At 42.8% G+C, this 22,537-nt stretch overlaps 1 protein-coding gene across 1 annotated transcript in view; it reads right to left on the reverse strand.

Annotated features, from left to right (window-relative positions):
* Positions 1–22,537, reverse strand: part of DCDC2 (doublecortin domain containing 2) — a 150,579-nt gene that overhangs the window by 89,585 nt on the left and 38,457 nt on the right. The window contains exons 3-7 of the mRNA XM_021697057.1: positions 17,402–17,478; positions 17,136–17,267; positions 14,066–14,212; positions 12,254–12,308; positions 3,139–3,301 (exon numbers count right to left, since the gene is read on the reverse strand). Coding sequence (XP_021552732.1) covers positions 3,139–3,301; positions 12,254–12,308; positions 14,066–14,212; positions 17,136–17,267; positions 17,402–17,478 — 574 coding nt within the window. The remainder of the gene's footprint in view (positions 1–3,138; positions 3,302–12,253; positions 12,309–14,065; positions 14,213–17,135; positions 17,268–17,401; positions 17,479–22,537) is intronic.

Below are 22,537 nucleotides of genomic sequence, written 5' to 3' on the forward strand. Positions count from 1 at the left end.
ATTAAATCAACCACTTAATCCCAAATGTAAAATACTGGTAAGTAGCAAAAACTATGTTTCATCTCTAACATCAAATTCTTGCGTTTTTTATTCGATATTTGTATATATTACAAAACGATCACCACAGTAAATCTAGTTAACATCTGTTACCATACACGGTTACAAAAACAACAACAACAACAAACTTCCTTGTGATGAGAACTTTTAATACCTACTCTCTTAGCAACTTTCAAATATACAATACAGTATTAATTCTTGCATTTTTTACTCATTATCTTGACTCACCACACACCTTTCCTTTCATTTTGCTTACAGTCCTATTGTTTTTACTTTTCTAGACAATAAGCGCTCTTGAGATATGACTATCCAAAAGCACACACTTGGTTCTAATTACTAGAATAGAGGACATTAAAGTAAAAAACAATTGTGAGAATAAATTAATATGAACTGAATTAAGGAGTGAGAAAAGGAGAGATTTGATACTATAACCTGGACAATTTCTATAGCCAAAGACATCTGGAGGGAGAGCTGATGGGGGAAATAGCTCAATTTTCAAAACTATGGACTTAAGCTAATATCCTTAAATTTGTCAAGTGATGATTTAATCTAGTGAACAAAATCCTTTTTTTTTTTCATTTTCCCTGGAAAAAAAAATTTTTTGGAAGCCAAGATTCATCTTCCAGGTTGTATGTTCTTTCTATCGAGAGGAAAAGATACAAAATGCTTCATCTCAACTCTTATGTACACTTCTGGATCACCTAAGTTTCTTACGGGGCCAGGGGGGGGGGGGGGGGGGGGGGAGGTTCCACTCCCCCAAACTGTCGCTTGAAAGACACCAGCAGGGGGTGCCTAGGTGGCTCAGTTGGTGAAGCGTCTGCGTTTGGCTCAGGTCATGATCTCAGGGTCCTGGGATCAAGCCCCACATTGGGCTCCCTGCTCAGTGAGGAGTCTGCTTCTCCCTCTCCCTCTGCTCCTCACCCCTGCTTGTGCTCTTGCTCTCTCTGACAAATAAATAAATCTTTAAAAACAAAAAATAAAAGACACCAGAGGTCCGGCAGTTAGAAGCCTACATTTCGCTCATTATAAAACGACACTGGAGAATAGACACTTAACATGGGCAATAATCTAAAACAATTGCCAGGCTCTCCAAAGACAAGGGGTTGAACAGCGATGGCCTTCCACCTTTTCCGAGCACTTTAAAAAATAATAATAACTTGCCTCAACGCTCAACGTGTTTCTTATTTTCATCCCCACAGGTACCATTGCTGAAAACTGAGAATTTCTACAAAAACAAAAGTACTGATCATTTAGCTGTTCCGTAAAGGTTCCTTTCCAGTGCAAGAGGAAACTGTGGGTGTAACCTCATCCTACGTAATTTCTGCAAATGAGAATGACAAGGTGAAGGTCCCCTTTCTCCTGAGAAGCAACTGCTGAAACTAAAGACTTTAAAATACACAAACTAGGAGGAGGAATTGGGATTTTTCACATGCTAAGATGAGCCTCACAGAAAATAAGCCACATTTTACAAAAGCCTTTAATGAAAAATATTCGTGAAGAGTTTCAAAGTATTACAGCGACCTGTCTATGTTGTGTTCTATGTTCCAGCGCTCCTTTGCCAATATTTATTAAGGGTCTCGTATCCATCAGACCCATGCCAGTTATTGCGAATAAAAACATAACACCTAGGAAGACCCAGCCCAGGGCCTTGGGGGCTTCACAATCTGGTATACTGATTAAAATAAAGCCTCTGTGATTTTAAATCCTCAAGGTATGGCATATTCTTCCAGGCTAGCTTCTTTCCTTTGGTGCCTGCCGTAAAATATGCATTCAATAAACATTCGTTGGCCACATTTGACCCTGGCTTCCCCTGTTTCATCGTCAACTGTGAGGGATTATACAGACTTAACGATAAGCAAACATTCAAGCTAAATCTTAATATGAGCCCACATTTTGCAGAGAGCTGACGTGGCCCCCCAAAGTTAAGTGGCTTGCCCAAGGTCTAGAGCAGAGCTGCAAGGAGAATCCAGGACCCCCCATCCCCAGCTGGTCTCCATCACCGAAATGATGCAAAGCCCCCTCCGTTCTATCTCCTCTTTGTAACTGGCTCGTCATGCAGACTGTTTCTCTCACTTAGTCTCACGCAGCTTTCCCACGACTCCTTCATCGCCTGCCTCAGCCTCTGAACCCCCACGAGTTCATGTGTCCCCTTCATTGTGAGGCCCACAGTAGCTGTCATTCTAATGTGACTCCTCACGTCAACTTCAAAAGAAGCTGAAGCTCCCAAGTGGAAGACAGAGAGCTGGCCATGAATCCGCAATAACAGCCCATTCATCCTCCTCCCTCCCGCCCAGCATGTCCCCCTGGCAGGTGTGTGAGGGGATCCCAGGGTGAAGGAGAAACAGTCCCTGCACGGGGCTGTGGCCCGGCCAGCCCTCCACCCCTCCACCCCTGCAGGTTCGTCCCACTGACACCACGCTTGGAATGAAACCAAAAAGAGCCTGTCTTCCCAAAAGTTCCCATGAAAAGTCTTCCCATGAAAGTTCACAATTCTGACTGCACAAATCTCATACTGATGAAAATGTTTAAAAACTTAGTTTATGGCATCTCTTACCTGGTGATGCAAGATACAGAACTAATTTGGGGACACGTCCTACTGGTAATGTTCTCTGGGTGTGTCGTATTCTCTTGGATATCAGTAAAATTAGGAAAACATCTTTTTGGAGAAAGGGATCTGTGACTAAAAGTAACTTGTGATCAATGTGAACAAGGGTTGTAGACACACAAGTAAGAGAGACCAATGTCAACAGTAGTTGGTAAACATGTTAATCAAGCCCTTTCAATAGAGGAAAAGGATGACAAGATTCACCTTTTTTTATATGAGACCACCACAGGAAATATTTTACCTCAAAGCATGTGTTCTTGTACACAACCTCTAATTACAAACAGAAATTTTGGAAGGAGAAACAGAAGAATCTTTCCTACACAAAAATCTTCTTTGAAAACTCTCCTATAGGATGATAAGGAGCATCTTCCATGGGTCCAAAGAAACAAACAGATCTATTTAAGAATTAAAATCATATCAAAGCCTTAAGATGATAATCCATAAAAACAATATAATAATAACAAGGACAAACTTACCACTGTTTGGACTTATTTGTGGTGAGTTCTTTAACTTTACGTTTTGTTTCCCTTTCTTGGGTTTTTCCAAATTCACCTCCTCTTTTTTCCCTTTCCTCTTTGGGGGCTGAGGGGAAGCGTGGTCGTTGGATCCAACTGTTGACTTGGATTGACGATCATTTCCCTGAGTGGCAGAAGATTAGACCCTTACCATGGGCTAATGAAATCCCAAAGTAACTCCTAGTCAATGTCAGTCATTAACCAGCAGTAAACGGGGCAGGTGCGGGAGTGGACATATTCTGCTGATTCCCCGTTCTCTGTCTTAATATGTACATTAACTTTTCCTGGTCCCAGGAGAAGGGTCTAGCAGAAGCACGAGAATTAAAATATAGCTAAAAAGTATTGAACACTTAATATGTACCAAACATTCTATAAAATTATTTCAATCCTCACAACCCTGAGGCAGGCACTGTTTTCGCCCATTGCAGAGAGGAAGAAATGAGTCTTGCCCAAGGTCACGGAGCCAGCAAGGTCATTGCCTTAACCATCCTCTCCCTCCAGAAAAATCTACTGGATGAGGAAAAGTGACAGCCCTCAGTTTGACCACTTAATCTAGAAATACCTTCTTAACTAGTGGTCACTGTGAATACGCAGGTATCATCACACAAGGAGACACACGCTGTGCTTGTAGAAATCCTCAAATACGTACTCATCTGCTGGTGACTGCCATGCTCCCTGAGAATCGCAAATCCAGAGCCACATGGACCCGAGCAGCTCAAGATCATGCCTCTGCAAGGCGACCACCAATGATCATACATTCAGTGGTTGCCTGTGGTCTCCACGTGCCTCTGGGAACGAAGACCTTGCCTCTGCAAAGGAGGCTCTTCAGCATGAAGGCAAGGATGAGTTTCCCTGGCCCCAGTACAGCTCCCGGGGAGCCACATAACAGCCACCACAATGGTGACCACTGTGAGCTCCCAAAGAACAGGTGCGCTCAGACTCGGTCTTGCTGCTTGGCCATTGCTACAGCAAGAACCTCCCTCCTAACAAGACAACCTGGTTCTCGGATGCTCAGGTGCTAAACCCACTTGAGTGTCTTGAGTGTATAAGGTGTGAGGCTGCAGGAAGTAGAAAGAATGCAAGTTTTAGAGACCAAAATACGTGGCTCAGAGCTACTGCGCTGCCACTAACCGCCAGAGGGACCTCCGGCTACCTCCTGCCTTCTTTGGCCGTTGCCTTCTCAGTTGAGTGGGGCTAACGCACCTGCCTTTAGGTCTATCGTGACAAGGAAATGGTAACATTTATAAAATTACTAGTACAGTGCCTGTCGGGCAGTATTTGCTCGAAGAGTAGCAGAGTGCTTTCTCCAAGAGCAGAGTTAGTATGTCTTTCCTTAAAAATCAGATCCAACTCACACCATATTGGGTGAAATCTTTATGCAACATCTGTACTATGCTAGGATCTGAAAATAAATGTAGTAATATTAAATAAGCAAATCTGCCTAGAAACCTATTATAACTGCTCATTTTAAACATTTATACATTCAGTCATCCAGAAGCACTGAAATGGTTTTAGCCATCACCCAATTAAGAATAGAAAAACTCACAGCCTTACAAATGAAGTTATTTATGCTATTTTGTCATAGCCTACAAGAAAATGAATTATGCATAGATTTATTAACAGTATGAAAACATGTCCAAATCTCTAACACTCCTTTGCATAATTTAATTTCCCATTCCAACTGCAATTTAAACATACACTTCCATTTAATTATTGCATTAACTGCAACCGGAGTTGTTGCTTATTTTCCTTCCTTTTCTCCAGTGATTCTTTCTCACAAGGCCCGTGGACTGCCTGGCAGAAGAAACAGATCATGCGATTATAGTGGGGATTCCACACCCATCCGCCAGGTCTCATGTTCCAGCCTGTTTTCCATAGCATCTGTTCGTCCCATGATTTTGAAACTTCAAAAGCCTTGGATGAGCGGAGTCACCCTTCCAGCAAGCCTACTGGAAGGTTCAGAGATGCTGTGGAACTTTTGAGAACTAATATGAAGCTGAGTGAATGAGAGCCCCTGGATCTGGGCAGGATGGTCCCTCACAGCTCTCTGGGAAAAGGCATTTTCTGCAAATGGTGTGTGACCAGGGAGAAGCAGAATTGTGCCCGGGATTCATGCAACTTTAAAAGTCAACTCTCGGGCGCCTGGGTGGCTCAGTCGGTTGAGCAACTGCCTTCAGCTCAGGTCATGATCTCAGGGTCCTGGGATCGAGTCCCACATCAGGCTCCCTGCTCTGCGGGAAGCCTGCTTCTCCCTCTCCCACTCCCCCTGCTTGTGTTCCCTCTCTCGCTGTGTCTCTCTCTGTCAAATAAATAAAATCTTTAAAAAAAATAAAATAAAAGTCAACTCTCTTGTTGACTCTACAGGAAGTTCCAATTTGCTCCATTTCTGATAAGGACACTCCAAAGGGTTTATTTTGGAGCATCGAGAAAGCCTGGTGGATTCCAATAACGCTACATAGCATGGCTTTGGTAATGGACCCCCACGCATGCAATTATTGAATCAATGACTGATTGTTGGGCGCTTTGTGAGGACTACACTAAACTAAAACAAAGGGAAGAATTTGTTTTGTAACTAGAAGCCTGGAGACAATTTAAATGCCTGTCTTTTTTTAACAAAGAAAAAAATGTTGATTCATCTAAAGTGCTAGCAATATAAATATATAATAATTATGCACAAACATATAAACTATATAATATATATTAATATATTATATTTATATAATTTATATTATATAATTTATATTTAAGTTTATATATATTTTTATATATTTATATATATTTATATTTAATATAAATTTTAAAATATATTAATTTAAATATATAAAATATATTAAATTTAAATTTATATGTATTAAATATATAATATATAATATTAAATATGTAATATATTATATATTCATATTTATTCACATAGTTAATTATATAAATTATAGGTGATCTACAGATAAATTAGAGAGGGCGGGGGGGGACAGAGGAATGGAGAGGGGGATTTTTCCTTCCTTTTTTGAGACTTCCGCATGTGACTCATAACCTGGATACATAAATGGAGAGTTGTGGCTATCTGGGGGGGCACTGCAAATATTTATTATATGGCATGATTCCCCGAGAAGGCCACCGGGAAGTGACAAACTGTGGCTTCGCGCTGAAGGGAAGACAACGAAGCAGGGGCCTGATTTTGCAGCGTGTCCCACGCGGGAACCGGACCCCCGGGACCTGGACCACTGCCCTGCCTCCCGCCTGCCACACAGCAGTGCATCTGACAGCTCTGAAAGGTGCCCTTCGAGCTCCCCGACTTTACTGAAACTCGGGGTTTTGTTTGTTTTTTTTTTTTTAAGATTTTATTTATTTATTTGACAGAGAAAGAGAGATGGCAAGAGCAGGAACACAAGCAGGGGGAGTGGGAGAGGGAGAAGCAGGCTTCCCGCTGAGCGGGGAGCCCGATGTGGGGCTCGATCCCGGGACCCCGGGATCATGACCTGAGCTGAAGGCAGACGCTTAACGGCTGAGCCACCCAGGCACCCCGAAACTTGGTTTTTTTTAGTAGCTCCCTAGGCTCTTTCCAACACGAGCCACTCAAGTCAGGTGTCTTTCTTTACAACAGGAAACACGGCCCCAGCCCCCATGGACACATGCCGGAAAACATCGAGCTTAAGATAATGTTGGGAGGGTTGGGGCGCCTGGATGGCTCCGTCGTTGAGTGTCTGCCTTCAGCTCAGGTCATGATCCCGGAGTCCTGGGATCGAGCCCCGCATCGGGCTCCCTGCTCGGTGGGAAGCCTGCTTCTCCCTCCCCCGCTCCCCCTGCTCGTGTTCCTCCTCTCACTGTGTCTCTCTCTATCAAATAAATAAAATCTTAAAAAAAAAAAAAGATAATGTTGGGAGGGTCTTGCCTCCGCCTCGGCGTGTTTCGGAGACGCGCCCAGGTGGGAGACTCCTGACCAGGAAGCTGGACCCAAACTCAGGCTGGTATTTCTCTCACTGATGTATCTGGTGATGGCAAGTGGCAAAAAGCCCCTTTATCCATACCAGACTCGGTTTCCCAAAAGGCAAAATGGAGCTTTGGGAGCATCTGGAATTTATCTTGCTTCACAGTGACCTTGTGATACACGGATAATCGTGTTGGGTTTTTTGTTGTTGTTGTTTTTCACCAGAACGTTAGCAATGACGATATTTGAGTCTGTAAACTACTGATCACAGGCTATATCGGCCACGTGGTAGTAAGAACAAGAACTCAGGCTTTACTTTTCAACTATCTCCGAGTTTACACGTCTTCCACTAGGGGCCGCCTTGATCCTGCGTGGTGTGCCCCGGGGAAGCCTCCCGATCAAGGGGGTGGTTCTTCTCACTTAATAGGATTTAACACAATTCCCTTCTATCTTCCTTTTGTTTTCAAGGCCAGAACCGCAGGTTAAATTACTCTCAGTTTGCTCATGTCTGTGATTCCCCAGCGCTAGGAGTCTGTGTAGGGAATGGCTTTCTGGTCTCCTTCCTTAGCTGCTCTGGAAGGGTCTGCCTGAGCCCAGAAGCCCCCTCATCACCCGCACTCCCTACCACAAGGGTAGGGGCCCCTGTGCAGACTCCTGCAGCTTCTCTTTTTTTCCCACTAAGTTCTATCAGGCCCCCACCCACACTCCCCCTCCTTATGCACCAGAGTGATTCCTAGAAAGCCCTGCAAGAAATTAATTCCTAAAAATCCAGCTCTGCATCCCCTTCGACTTGTATCACCAGTTTGGGGGGTGCCTTTCCTGCTGCCTCGGGGGTGGTCCCTGCAGTCCTGAGCTAGGTCCCCCCCAGCCCCCTCACGCACACCCCCACTCAGTGCCAAGCAGTTAACGATCTTTAAAAACATGTACATTCTCCAGGGACCCAATTAATTAAAGGACAGGAGTAAAATAATCCTTCAGTTAAAAAACCAAGTCTGTGACTTTGGAATTGCCGACGGAGATGGTCCCTCCGTGCGGCTCACTGCCGGGCATCACACACCCACTGCACAGGGTTAGTGAGCCCCTGCCGTGTGCCAGGCGGGTTCTGCCCCTCTGCTCGAATATAACCTCCCGAGAGGCCTGCCCTGACCACCCAGATGATACAGCCCCCTCTCACTTCCTCTTCCCACACCCTGATGTGTTTTTCTTCAAGCTTATCCCCGATTAACACCAAGTGTGTTGTGTATTTGTCTTTCTCCTCCCCTAGAACGCACGTTCCATATCCTCAGGGCTTTCTCTAGACTCACCGCCTCCCTCTTCCCATAAGCTCTACAAACAGTGCCCAGGACATAACATGCACTCAGTAAATGCCTGTCGGTTGAATGCACCGCTCAGAGACGACAGTTACAAGATACTCGAGGAGGACTCGTCATAGGCGCCCAGGTCACCTGCGTCACGTGCCTGGGTCCAGCGCCCCACCGCCTCCTGCTTAGGTTCTCCCCCTGACCCGCTTCTCTGTGGACACCACAGCCGGAGTGATCCCTCAGAAATGTAAGACCAACAACATCCCTCTCTTCTTCTCGTCTTCTAACCCTCAGATGGTGTCCCATCAAGGAATAAAATCCAAACTCCTAGCACGGTGTCTACAGACCTGGCCCTACATGCCTCTCCAGTCTCATCTCAGACCACTCTGGCCTTCTTCCTGCCCTCACATGCCAAGATGCCACGCTCCTCACCAAGGGCCTTTGTGACCCCTGCCTCTGCCATAGAGGCTCTTTCCAGTCCTGCCCCGCCTTGCAAGACTGGCTTCTTTAGGTCATTAAGATCTCAGAGAATTTTCTATCAATTCGTGCCTTGCTACATTTTCTTTTCCTCCTAGTGCTTAGCACCATGTGAAATTATGTGTACATTTGTTTAGAGGTTGATAGTCTGTCTACCCCCATTCTCCCGCTTCACCCCCACCCCCCCGGCTCCACACACACACACACACACAAGCACTAAAAGGAAAGTTCCATGAGGTCTGAAACCTGATCTGTTGGCCCCTGTGAGCCGGTCCTTTAGAGTGGCTCCTGGCATGTTAGTAACTGCTTGATAAATCTGTGTCGAATGGCTAACTGAACAAGGAGATGGACAGATGGATGAATAGACAGAATGTTTTTGGAGTGTTGTGGAAAGAGGCAAACTCTACCGTCAGTTTATTCTTCTAAGTTGGAGCACGGACATGTAATTTTGAGTCTTTGCTTTCTAGGAGATGGAAACATGTCATGATGTTGAGTCTTTCCTCCAAGGTCACTTCTCCAGGGAAGATCAGTCCTGACCTGCCTACCTAAATAGGTTCTCCTTCCATTGTTGCATATTCTCTGTACCTTTCTTTCATTCCTACCGCACCTTGTAATTATATATTGATTTCTGGAATTGTTAGTTTAACCTTGTTCTCCCCCAAGTGTACCTTGAGCTCAGAGCACCATGTCTTTTTTGCTCATCTCCATCTCCCTGGGGCTCTGTTCCGTGCCAGATACACAGGAAACTCCATTTACTGTTAGAGGAAGCAGCATTCACAGCACAGATTCTAAATAACTTCCAAACAAGCAAGCAAGATGGATGTGCCTCTTGCACATGAATTTTAAAGCAGGAAACACATTGCGCATTTTTAATAAAAAATTTAGACCATTCCAAACTTCAGAATAATAAGCCCGTAATTCCAAAGTCTGGTAACTGTGAATGCAAAGAGTTGAGTTATGGTCTTGGTTCTGACACCAACTTTCCCGGCTGACCTAGGGGCACTTACGAAGTCCACTGGGTCTCTCTGTTCTACCACCCCTCTTGCAGCAGCATCGTGGGAATCGATGAGCCCACTCATGCCTGGGGTAGACAAGGAGATTCTGCCCCCAAAGTCCTGAAGAAGAGCAAGAGCACAAAATGTCCAAACCCTACATTCATGGGTTCTATTTAGTTTTGGTAGCGGCTAAAATCTATGTTTGAGCCACTGGAACATTCTCTCTCCTCCTCCTCTGCAGACACGTGCGGTCTGCCTGCCTCGGGGCTGGGTCCTCGGCAGTCTGTGTGCACTCTCTCCAGGATCGCGCTCGACAGCAGGGAGGGCTGCCCCGCGCCGGGCTGGGCCGGGTGCCAGGAAGGAACAGCAGAGTGATGGGTCTGCTCTCCAGCTATGACTGCTACGCGGATGAACTTGCCATCTGCGCCCCGGGTCCTCGTCAGGCCTTGGTCTCCACCAGTTACAGCTGCTTGCTGAACACTTGCAACTAGATTCCGCGATGACACCTCCAACTCAGTATGTTTGAAATCAGGCAGGTCATTATTTCCTCCGACTGCCCTCTTCTTGGCCAGGGTCGCACTATTTCCTGGGTGATCCATGCTCAAGAACCTGCAGTTATCTCTGGCTCCAACTTCTCCATTAACCCCTGTGTCCCATCACCAAGGAAGTCTTCCATCTCTTCAAGAGCAATAGGCACCTTCCTAGCCTAGCTCTTTCTGCCTGATGCCAAGGCTCCTGCTTGCAATGGCCACGTAACGGACGTCTCTCATCCGTGGCCTCTCACCACGTTAAGTCTTTCCCCACAAAAAAGATCTGACCTTCCTAGAACAGACGGGTTCACATTCCCACTTCTCGGAAGCCTTCGTGAGCTGCCCTCTACTCCAGGATAAGGGCCAGACTCTTGGGTCTGACATTCAAGGCCATCTGAAACTGCTACCACCTACCACTCCAGGCGAACCAGCCTGTACACACGAAGGATCCCCTGCTCCAGTCAGCCTGAGGGACTCCCCGTGCCCCGGGGTCATGAGCGTGAGCTCCCTCCAGACGGGCCCTGTGGACTCAATGGGAGCCTTTGGATGTGCTCCTTCTACTGTCTGTGCAGAATTCCCCTTCCGTGTTTAAGTGCAGATCACAGCCTGCGTGACTGCCCCTCGGAGAGCACATCTTCGCTCCTTTCTCACACCATCCTTTCCATCTGAAACGCCTTCCCCTCATCGACCTTCACCCGTCGCAAACAACGCTCAAAAGCATGGCTCACATTCAACTTCCTTCGTGTACTTTGGCGAACAAACCTTTGACTCCCTCTGTCTTGCGTTTACCAATCTCACCGCAAACTCGCTGTTCAGCGTTAGCTCGTCAGTTACCTTTTCAGGCTCTGTTCTCCACTTCAACTGGACTGTCCATTTCCTGAGGGCCAAAGCTTGGTCATAAACAGTGTAAGAGCCTCAGCTAACGAACAGGTGATAAATGTCTGTTGTTTGTTATGCTGAGGTCTGCACTACATCGCACAAAATGATTTCTCTTTTTTTTTTTGCCAAAGAATTTTGCATGATATACAAAAAGGTTGGGGGCGGGGTGGACTAAAGCATCATCAGGACACACATCATCACCCAGCAATTGCTTACGTCAGAAAACACCAACGGAAGAATTCTGCTTAGTTAAATCAGGGGGCAGCGCGCACACTGGGGGGAAACGTCAAACCAATTCTGATCGCTGCTGGTCAGGCAGCTCAGTCAAAAGGGCAGAGAGAGAAGCCTCAGCCAGAAAAACCTGTCCAAGTGGCCCTCCAAGCCTGGCATCACACCCCTCCCTGCGAAGGGGTACGGACCAAAAATACAAACAGGTTATGAAGTCACCTACGAAGCGCCTGCCACAGTTACCCCAGGAGAGGTACTGAACGGACATTCGCTGAGTTCACAAATGCATGGACCAATCACGGATGGAAAAAAATCTGATAGGGAACGACGTAGAGTGATTCTCAGTCTTTGAAAGGAAGATAGCTTGATGATTGCTTTTTTTTTTTTTTTACAAAAACATCCTTTTTTTAGTCTTTGTCAGAGATACAAAACCAGACTGAGCAGACCACTAATGTGACCTAATCCAAACTTTCCTCTACTTGTATGCATCATTGCCCAGATTTCAACTGTATATACACAAGGAAAAAGACACCTATTTTGGAACCTCTATTTTAAAAGTGTTAGTTCATTTTGAAGACCTTAACCGTAACGTTAATGTTCTAGCGTTGTTTCACATAATTGCTCATATACCACAAGACAGCTAAGTTTTATCTCTTCAAATTTAATTGAAACCCAAAGGACAGTCTCTCTGTATCATATAGAAATAGAGAATATTTAATGAGTAAAGCATCTGATACTTACACTCCCTTTAGACTTTCTGGATCCTACAATAGGAGGTAGTGAAGAAGCTTTCTGACTGTGGAAACAAATCGCAATTTAGAAATCTGAATGTTATTGACAAATAATACATAATGCAAGATAATTGTCATCCCAACTTATCATCCCAACCTGCAAGTCATCTGCTTAAGGGACACAGGTGTTTCACAAAAAGTACCACATACTTTCCCAATTTCACAAAGACCACCATAAAATCATTAAAATCCAGTCCCAAAGATCTTTAATGTTCAACATTAAATGATTTTCACTGATGCTCCCTATAAACTTTTAGTACCACCTTTAATTTTTTTCGTAGCATTTTTATTCAAATCCCCAAACTTTCTGGATGCATTTCAAAAAGTCACTTCCTAAGCTGAGTGATGGTTTTGCCAGACTGAGTCAAAAACAATAAACGTCCATTGTTTTCATAATGTCTGCAGTGTCTATGTCAGAAGCTCAGAATGGCAAAACACCGGCGTTTATATTCAGTGAGCTTCTAGACCCGTCATTCTCAATAAAAAATAAAAGTTCTCTTTGGCTATAAGAATGTTGTTCCACATACGGTAGGAAGAGACCTATCTTGGAACCCACTGACCCCTCTGAAAAGAAGACCACACACAGATGAAGGTGTGTCTAACTAATTTGTCAGAGAGAGGCAACCACGAGCTACAGACTTCTCATCGCCCTTGAGAACACACTGTAGCCCACAGCAGGTGAATCCAGTGTTGCTCAGCAGAGATCGTGAAGGATCTGACGTCATGGATGGCCAAGGACAGTCGTCAATAAGTCTGCTGGAAAATAATTCTAAAGTGCTGGAAAACCGTCTGCTCCTGCCCACTCCAAACACCGCCCTGAAAGTCCATTTCATCCCTTACTTATTTGGAAACCCTCCACCAGCCTCTCCAGCCAGGCTTCACAAACTCCAAATTAATGGAGAACAAATTGGTGACCTTCTGCTATCTCTGTGCAAGTAACTCACACCCCAGCAGAAGGCAGCCACGAAAAGTCAGGTTCTGAGAGCTAAGTGGCCACGGAACATGTGGGAAAAGCAGCACAGGTAGTAAAAAAAAAAAAAAAAAACCCCACCATAAGCAAGCCAGGGGGTGTCTGCATCTGCTGGGCGGGGGGCCAGGGTTCTGCGTGCATGCCTCCGCCAGCCCTCTGCTCAGCGGAAATAAGGCACCTTTCACAAATACATGACATTTCCTAGAGAAAAAGGGTCACAATGCATTGTGTGTAATTAAAAGTGCAATTTTCAAAATAGAAGTGCAATCTTCAAAATTTTGCATATAATAATTATAGTCTCTCTTGCTGCTCTATTTACTTGCACAAGGAGAATTATATTGTATTTATCTCATTACTATTAAAAGGAGTATAAAATATTTTTTTTAACACTTGTAGATGTTCGTATATGCACCAACTGAAAACTATTTGGTCTAGCTAACCAGCGGAGACATTATTAAAACTTCGAATGATGTATGCTATATAGAAGCCCTCAGCCCCGTATCTTCTTCATCAAAATAAATCTTTATATTTACTATGAATTTGTAAGTGAATGGTTAAAAGAGAAGCTATATAACCTTTCATAGCTTCCCCAAAATTATATTTTTGTGCCAAAAAAAAAATCTCCAATCTCCAATAATGGCAAAAATCAATCAATCAATCAATATATATCAAACATGCTTTCCATTCTAACTTATGAGCAAGATTATATAAGATATACCGGTGGTCAGCATAAGACAATGTTATTTCAAGTGGTAACTAAAATAAGAGACGTGAATGAGGATGAACACTTACCCATAGGACCTTCTCATGGTGGACTTATCAAAAATTAATTCACCGTAAGGCAGTTTCTTAAACCTATCTCTGCCGACAGCCACATAAAACTGCCCATTCTCCAACTCGGCCCCGCTCTCAACAAGTTTTCCTTCTAACGTGTAAAGTCTGCCAAAACATGAATGCCCCCAATTAAAATTTAAACAAGCATGGAAGAGCTACTTAAAATTACAAAGTTCAATAGAAGCATCCCTCTCTTAAGTTGGCTCATTTGTTACTATGCTAATTATTGAATTCAAAATGCCTCAAAGTCATTAGATTCTACTAAATGCCAGTGTTACAATGTAGAGACAGTTACCCTCTCTCTGTGTACAAGTACTTCATCCCAATCAACCTACCAACCCAACAGAAGGATCTTCTCCTGCTGCCACAGTAAGATTTCAGACGGAAAGCCCTGACTTGCACAGAATGTGGTGCTTTATTTTATTTTTTAAGATTTTCTTTATTTATTCATGAGAGACAGAGGGTGGGTGGGGAGGGGCAGAGGGAGAAGCAGGCTCCCCTCAGAGCAGGGAGCCCAATACGGGGCTCGATCCCAGGACCCCGGGATCATGACCTGAGCCGAAGGCAGATGGCTCAACAACTGAGCCACCCAGGCACCCAAACGTGGTGCTTTAAATGGACTCAGCTCCCGCTGAAGATCGGTTCTTCTATTTCTATCTTGTGAGCACGTTTACAATTTATTTCCTTAATGTATTTGTCAGGTTGACAGACTTACTGCATTCTGTGCAAGAGCCCTCAGCCAAAACAGTACATCCAAACACACACAGAATGGGGTCCGAAAACAAGAGGCAAAGGAGCCCCTGGAGAGGATTAATGATGCAGAACGCATAGCATTCGTGCCTCTTCCCTTTTTTTTTTTTTTCTTTTTTGCCTCCCTTCATCTTCCCAGAATCAAGGGATTTCACAAGGACCTCCCTTTACTGTAAAACTGCTGCCGCAGACAACAATGAATATGTTACTTATTAAAAGAACAGCGATAACTTTACTAGACGACTTAAAGTGTCCACAGAATTTTTTTTTCTAAAGAACAAGAAATAGCCGACTATTAGAAAACACCATGAAAAAGGCTATGCCTATTTTTGAAGGTTATAAACCAGAGTTCGTGACTGGAACGAATTTAGAAAAAAGCATTTAGAAAAAAAAAATTCTCAGACTTCTTATCTTACCTAATAAAGGTTAGTGACATTTGCAAAGGAAAAAAAAAAAAGACAAAGGCACTGATCTGCTTCTTCACCGATGATGTAAATGGCCATATCAAAAGAAGCCAAGAAGTACATAGAAAACTGGCCACAAAAACCCTGAAATGTGTTTGGGTTGATTTAATATAAAGATGCTCCCTCTTTATAACACTGTAATTCAATCCCTACAATTCTAATTATCAACACTTAACCCAGATTTTCTGGTTTTCCCTCCTCAACCTAGACCAGGGTTTCTGAACAGTGGTTCTATTGGCATTTTGGATCTGATAATTCTTCGTTGGGGGGGCGGGGGGGGGCCTCCCTGTGAACTAACTGTAGGTGCTCCTAATAGCACCTTTGGCCTCTACCCACTAGATGGTAGTAGTAGCTGCCCCATCCCCAGTGTGACTACCAAAAATGACTGGATGCTGCCAAATGTCCCCTAGGGGCAAAATCGTCCAAAGCTGAGAACCCTGGCCTGGACCCAGATATTCATTTTCCTTCAAAACAGGAAGATCGGAGTCAGTAGTTAACTTTTATGGCTTGAAACTAAAAGACAGAATCACTGTGGATCTGGAAACAGCCAAGATTTGACTGGTTTCCTCTGCAGGTAGTTAAGCATACAGAATAAATTCTAACCCACGATTTTAGGCTTCTTTTATAGGACTTTATTTGACCTGCTTTCTTCCTTTTTTTGCAAAGGGCAAGAAACATAAATGGGGAGTTGAATTGGTTTTAATGGGATGTTTCTGATATATAAATATACTGAGGCACAGGGAGGGTGCAACCATAAGACTTTTTAACGTTCTGTTAAAGGAAAATGGGCATGTCCCAAGTGACCAGCAACCAAATCTCACTCATATCTGGCCTTATACTGAGAATTAAGTTTCCCCAAGTATTCAAATATTGCAGTGGGGGAACATATATTTTCATTTCTGTATTTATACTTGCATATATTTTATTTCCATGTGTGAATTTGTCAGATCAATATATGTATGAACAGGTGTATCTGGGCATGCAACTGTGTGTATATATCTTTGGGTGCTTTATTTATTTTTTTTTTAAAGATTTTATTTATTTATTTGACAGAGAGAGACACAGCGAGAGAGGGAACACAAGCAGGGGGAGTGGGAGAGGGAGAAGCAGGCTTTCCGCTGAGCAGAGAGCCCGACGCGGGGCTCGATCCCAGGACTCTGGGATCATGACCTGAGCCGAAGGCAAACGCTTAACGACTGAGCCACCCAGGCGCCCCTGGGTGCTTTATATTATTTATTGAGTGGGTTTACATTTATGTATATGTCAAAAGACACAACTGTATATCTAAAAAAAAGAAAGAACTTTTAAGATCTGCCTTCACTCCTGACACCAAAATAAATCCAGAAGGATCAAAGGTTTTAATGAAATTAAAAGTACAAGATGAAAAGACTGCAGAATATTTTCATAATCTTGGAATTAGGAAAAGCTAAGCTAGTCATAAAACTTAATGATCATAAGAAAAGACTGAAAATTTGACTGTACCAAAATTCAACTTAACTGTACACATACACAAAAAAAAAACCATAAAGAGAATCAAAAATACAAACTGGAAAATATTTAAAACTCATAGGAGAAACGGCCAGATGCCCTAATATGTAAAGAGTGTCTATAAATCAATAAGATAAATATGCAAAGGCAATACAGATAGTTCATACATAATGAAAGATAAATTTGTGGGATTTATTTCGAGAATAGCTTAGTAGTAAGAACATAGGCTCTGGAGTCAGACTGGGGACCAGTGACTCTGGAGCATCCTGGGATTTTCCTGAAAGCTTCTGAAACCCATCCACCCAGAGAAGAAGACTCGGGCATACCTGTGGACAGCCCCACTCCTCAAAGTTACTTTTTCTGTGACCATTTGTAACACATGATCCCACTGATTCAAGGTTTTTCTGGGGATGAGGAGGCGAGAAGCCGGACTTACGAGGTCTCCATTTGCAATCAAGCTGGGAAAAAAAAAAAAAAGAAAGCAAAACCAGCCAGCCACGACATTTGAAAGTTATACTTTTTAAGCTACAAAACAAATTCCAAACCACAAGGAAAGCAACCTTCCAGCCTCAAGTTAAAGTCTTCAACTTACAAGATCGTGCAGGGCTCCTGAAGGGGTTTTCTAAAGCGAGCAGACACGTTGATTCTGCTGTGCATTACCGGCTTCACCTTTAAAAAACCAAAGAAATGCACATCACTGAGTGTGTGTTAGGTTTTCTTGTCTTTTTTTCTAGGAGTTAAAAACTGCAGGTTTTCAGGAACGGGCTGAGACCTGTTGTGCCTTTGTTAAAAACTTGTGCTTTTTCCCCCAACTACATAAACACTCCAGGCTCGCTTTCTAGCACTATGGTATGGCCCTAACAAAGCTCTCAAGAAAAATTTCCCTTAAGCCCTGGCTTACTGCTCATGATCTGTGCCCACAATTGGGCCTATCCTGAGAATTTTAAGGCAACATTTTAAACACTGCTTTCTGTAACACAGAAACAAAGTAATCTTATAAAACCTGGAACTCTGAAGGGCTCCCCCTCCTGCCAGGCATACTCCTCTCTGGGGCTGAATCTAGCCCTCTCTCCCCACCCCACCCCACCCCTGCACGTGACCCCATATAGCCCCACCCCCCAAGGCACGTGACCCCATCCCGTTTTCCCCATGGATTCCACTTCTCCCCTCTCCATCAGCCCGCTTTCTCTAGCCTTTGCTTCCAGGCTCTCCACCGCAAGAAGCACAAGGCCCCCCAGGGCCCCCTCTGCCTGAGGCCAGGTTTGGGCTTCCAGCAGCCCTCTCCTCCCTACTCAACTACATAGGGTTTTTTCCTGAATCGCTACCCCAACAATCGTTGGATTCTTGAATTAAAGGTGAAGGTGAACATGTCATATAAACAAATAACTTCAAAATTCTTGAATTGGCTAAAATGTGCTATTTTTCTTTAGAGCATACATATCTATAAACATAACACACAGAAATTCATAAATACACGCCTTAAAAAATAATCATATAATTCTGAGTATATAAGTGGTTACTGGAATTAAATCAAACCACTTGTTTTGAATAGTAATTGTTTTCCTCATTCACCATGGCAAAAATTTTCCCCAAATGTTCATGATTAACCAGGTGAACTGAAGATTAACCTTAAATATATATTTCTTTGAGTCATTATAATTAAATTAACGAGGCTGTTTTCGGATATAATAATAATAGAATCTGAAAAAAAAATAATCCAATATATCTGAATCGGAAAAAAAAAGTAAGACCATTGTATAACACAATTGAAACTCTTTGGAAAAAGTACTATTTTTAATTTACAGTGCATTTTTTAATTGGCATTTCAAATAATAACTTCAATCGCACACACAAAAATAATCCAAATCAACTGCACATAAGGGAAATTTTTCCAGAACCCTTTTCAGGGATGAGGGATTGGTCATGTGGTGCTAATGTAGAGAATTATGGCTTTAGATAATGGAAAACATAATAATCAATTAAAATATGTCTCTAAAATTTGTAAATTTTCTTATTGGCCCACACAATTTCCCTTGCCTTTTATTTAAAAAGAAATAATATTACCTTTTATTTAAAAATAAATAATATTTGAAATATGAGTATAATGTTAAGTATCAACAACACACCTAGTTAGGGAGGGATGGACACCCAGGGATGGGACGTGAGGTACTCCCACTCAGACCCTGGGTACCAGGAATGGCTTTCATTGGTGACTGATCAACGGCTGGCCAATGTTAGTTGTGGAATCTAGGACTATGGGACCAAATCAAATGAAAAAGTATCAATTCAAAATGCAAACTTTCATTTTGGACCCAGCACACTAATAATCCTCCTGATTGGTTTGGTCAGTTGGGAACCACCACGAAATAAAGGGAGGACATGCTTACAGCTGATCTCTTGCCTGGATTCTTCACTGGGTTCAACGCTTGTCTCGGAAAACCCAGTTTATCTGGATACCCGAGAAGTAGGTAAGCCTAATTAGAGAGAAGAGTCATTCCCTGAGTGGAAATTAGACAGCTGAACAGGTGGGTAGGTAGGTAGGTAGAGAGAGAACTGAATAAATATTTGGCTCACATTTTTCTTGAAACTAGTTCTAAAGCCAAAGGTGGCAAAGTGGCATAATCATGTTTACTCTGTTAGAATGAGGTGAGTCAGGACTCTAGTGCTGGTCTTCGGATGCAAATCACAGGTGCTTTCCAAAATACGCCCGTGTCTCTCCAATCTTCTTTAGATTGTTTATGTCATAGATGGCCATAATAAACACTTTTCAAAGCCCATAATGCTTCATGTGAACCTAGTAAGTCTATACGTGATTTAACTCAAGTTCACCAATTCCACATGACATTTACTAGGACAATAACCACAGCTGGGTCAAATTCAAGTTAAAACCTACATGACTCAAAAAACATGAATCTGTTTGTTATAAAAATGAGCTCAGTGAAAGCAAAGTTGTTGCTTTGAAAATACATCTTTGAAATAATAATGCCAAAGTCTACAAATGGAGTAACTGACTACAGGTCTACGATTCTGAGCTCTAGGACTGACCGCCAACACTTCCAACGAGAACCAATTCAATGACTTACACCTCATTTTCTTAATCTGCAAAAATAGGGATAATCCTGCTAAACTAGCCCAAAGGGAGGCTCCATGAACTAATTAACCAAGAGGCAATGCCACTCCCTGGGGGTTAGGCTGAATGCTTCAGAGAATCCACCGGCCTCAAATCTCAGCACTCATCACCTCTGAAACCTCTAGAAATCTAGGCCAAGAAAATCAAACTCAGTCTCAGGACCTGAGAAAATGATGCTGTTAAATGAGCACCATCCCAAAAATCTAGTGACCGCTGACCTCTTGTAAACACTCATTATACAATTTTAAAAGTCAGTATTAAATCACTTTTTTAAAAAAATACATCAAGTTTTTGTGACTGCCCATAATAAAGATAAATCTAGGCATTTGGGGGGAAAAATGTAATGAAGTTATTTATCTGCCAAATATATGCCAACCCACACAAAGAGAGTTCAACTCTATTTTCCTTATTGTATGGATTTAAGAAACAGTAGGTTCTCCAAATGGTAATCTTTGGGGAAACTTTGTTGTTACTACTTTTCAAAGACAGCACATAGCATCAAAGAGGAAAACAAAGTCCTTTACAAAATATTTCATCAGTTTTCACCACTTTCTGATAAATGAGAAGAAAGGAGCCAAACATGTATAGAAGACACCAGAGTTGAAAATAACTTGCCTAGGAGTCAATATAGCAGACGCGTCCAAACTAGGAATTTTTCCAAAGTTTTTAAAGTAATTATCCTTTTTTTTCAATATTACCATTTTTTTAAAAGATTTATTTATTTGTTTTAGACAGAAAGAGAGCAAGCAAGCATGGGGAGGGGCAGAGGGAGAGAGAGAGAATCCTGAAACAGACGCCCTGCCTCGGCACTGAGCTCAAAGTGGGGCTCGATCTCAGGACCCTGAGATCATGACCCGAGCTGAAATCAAGAGTCAAGAGTTGGACTCTTAACCGACTGAGCCATCCAGGTGCCTGTACTAATTTTTAAAGATTTTATTTATTTATTTTTTGAGAGAGAGAGAGAGAACACATGAGGGGGGAGGGTCAGAGGGAGAAGCAGACTCCCTGCTGAGCAGGGAGCCCGACGTGGGACTCGATCCCGGGACTCCAGGATCATGACCTGAGCCGAAGGCAGCCGTTTAACCAACTGAGCCACCCAGGCGCCCCCTAATTTTTAAACAGAAGGAAGACCGGCCAAGATGCGTGATGGATGGTGATAATGCAATGTCCTGTGGGGATGTTTTATATGATAATTAACAACTGGAAAATGCCTCTGTCAGGGGGTATTTCATGCTAAGCTTCAAGGAATGAAACCGTTTATCATGGAGATACTCCAGGTGCATGGACTGAAAGAGAAATGTGACAAGGGAAGGCTGTGTAACAAGAGGTGGGGACAATAACCAAACTGCTCAAAAGAATAGCTGACTCACCCTCTCCTTGGATTTCTATCAATGATATTACATTGCATCTCAATTAGTATGAGTTGACACATTCTGTTCCCCAGGGGCCCTTTTTTTTTTTTTTTTAAGATTTTATTTATTTATTTGAGAGAGCGAGAATGAGAGAGAGTACAGAGTTGACACATTCTAACCTACAGAGTAACAGAGACCTTCTGAGACACAAAAATTACACCATTTTCCTACCACTATTTTTCCCTTTTTCATATCTGAGCAAATACATTCTAATAACTGGTATGTAATTTGACAAATAAAATGCATCTGCTCTGCCTGTATCAGATTGTTTTTTCATTTTAAAGGGTTTTTTTTCCCCATATTCAAGTAAACTAAAGAACAGTTCCACTTCGGGTTAGGAGGTAGAAGGTTGGAGGGGACTATTGTTCCCAACATGACAACAAAAACTGAAAGATAAGCTAAATAGCATGATTTTTTATATGTTAACTTCCCATGTCATGTGTGTGTGCAACAGTGCACAAGCGCTCCTATTTCCCCACATCCTCACCAACACTAGTTATTTCTTGTCTTTTTGATAATGGCCTTTCTAATATGTTTGAACCTGTGAACTGATATCTCATTGTGATTTTGATTCACATTTCCCTGATGATTAATGATGTCTTTTAAGTATCTTTTAATGTACCTACTGGCCATCTGTAGGTCTTCCTTGGAAAAACGTCTACTCAGATCTTCTGCCCATTTTTTAATTGGATTGTCGGTGGGGGTTGTCATTGAGTTGTATGAGTTCTTAATATGTTTTGACATTAGCCCCTTAGCAGATCTATGATTTGCAAATATTTTCTACCATTCAGTGTCAGATTCACAATATCATAACCAAGACCCATGTCAAGGAGTTTATTGCCTATGTTTTCTTCTAGGAGTTTCATGGTTTTAGGTCTTAAACATTCAAATCTTTAATCCATTTTGAGTTAATTTTTGTATATGGTGAGATGTAGTGGTCAAGTTTCATTCTTTTGCATATGGCTGTCTGTCTGGTTTTCCCAAAACTATTGAACAGACTGTCTCTCCCCACTGTATATGCTTTCCTTCCGGTCATAAATTAATTCACCATATATGTATGGGTTTATTTCTGGGCTCTCTATTCTGTTCTGTTGATCTATATGTCTGTTTCTATGCTAATACCATACTGTTTAAATTACTGTAGCCCTGCAGTATAGTTTGTAATTGGGGAGCATGGTGCCTCCAG

The sequence above is a fragment of the Neomonachus schauinslandi genome, chromosome 8 (genome assembly GCF_002201575.2).
Source record: "Neomonachus schauinslandi chromosome 8, ASM220157v2, whole genome shotgun sequence".
Taxonomy (NCBI): Eukaryota; Metazoa; Chordata; class Mammalia; order Carnivora; family Phocidae; genus Neomonachus; species Neomonachus schauinslandi.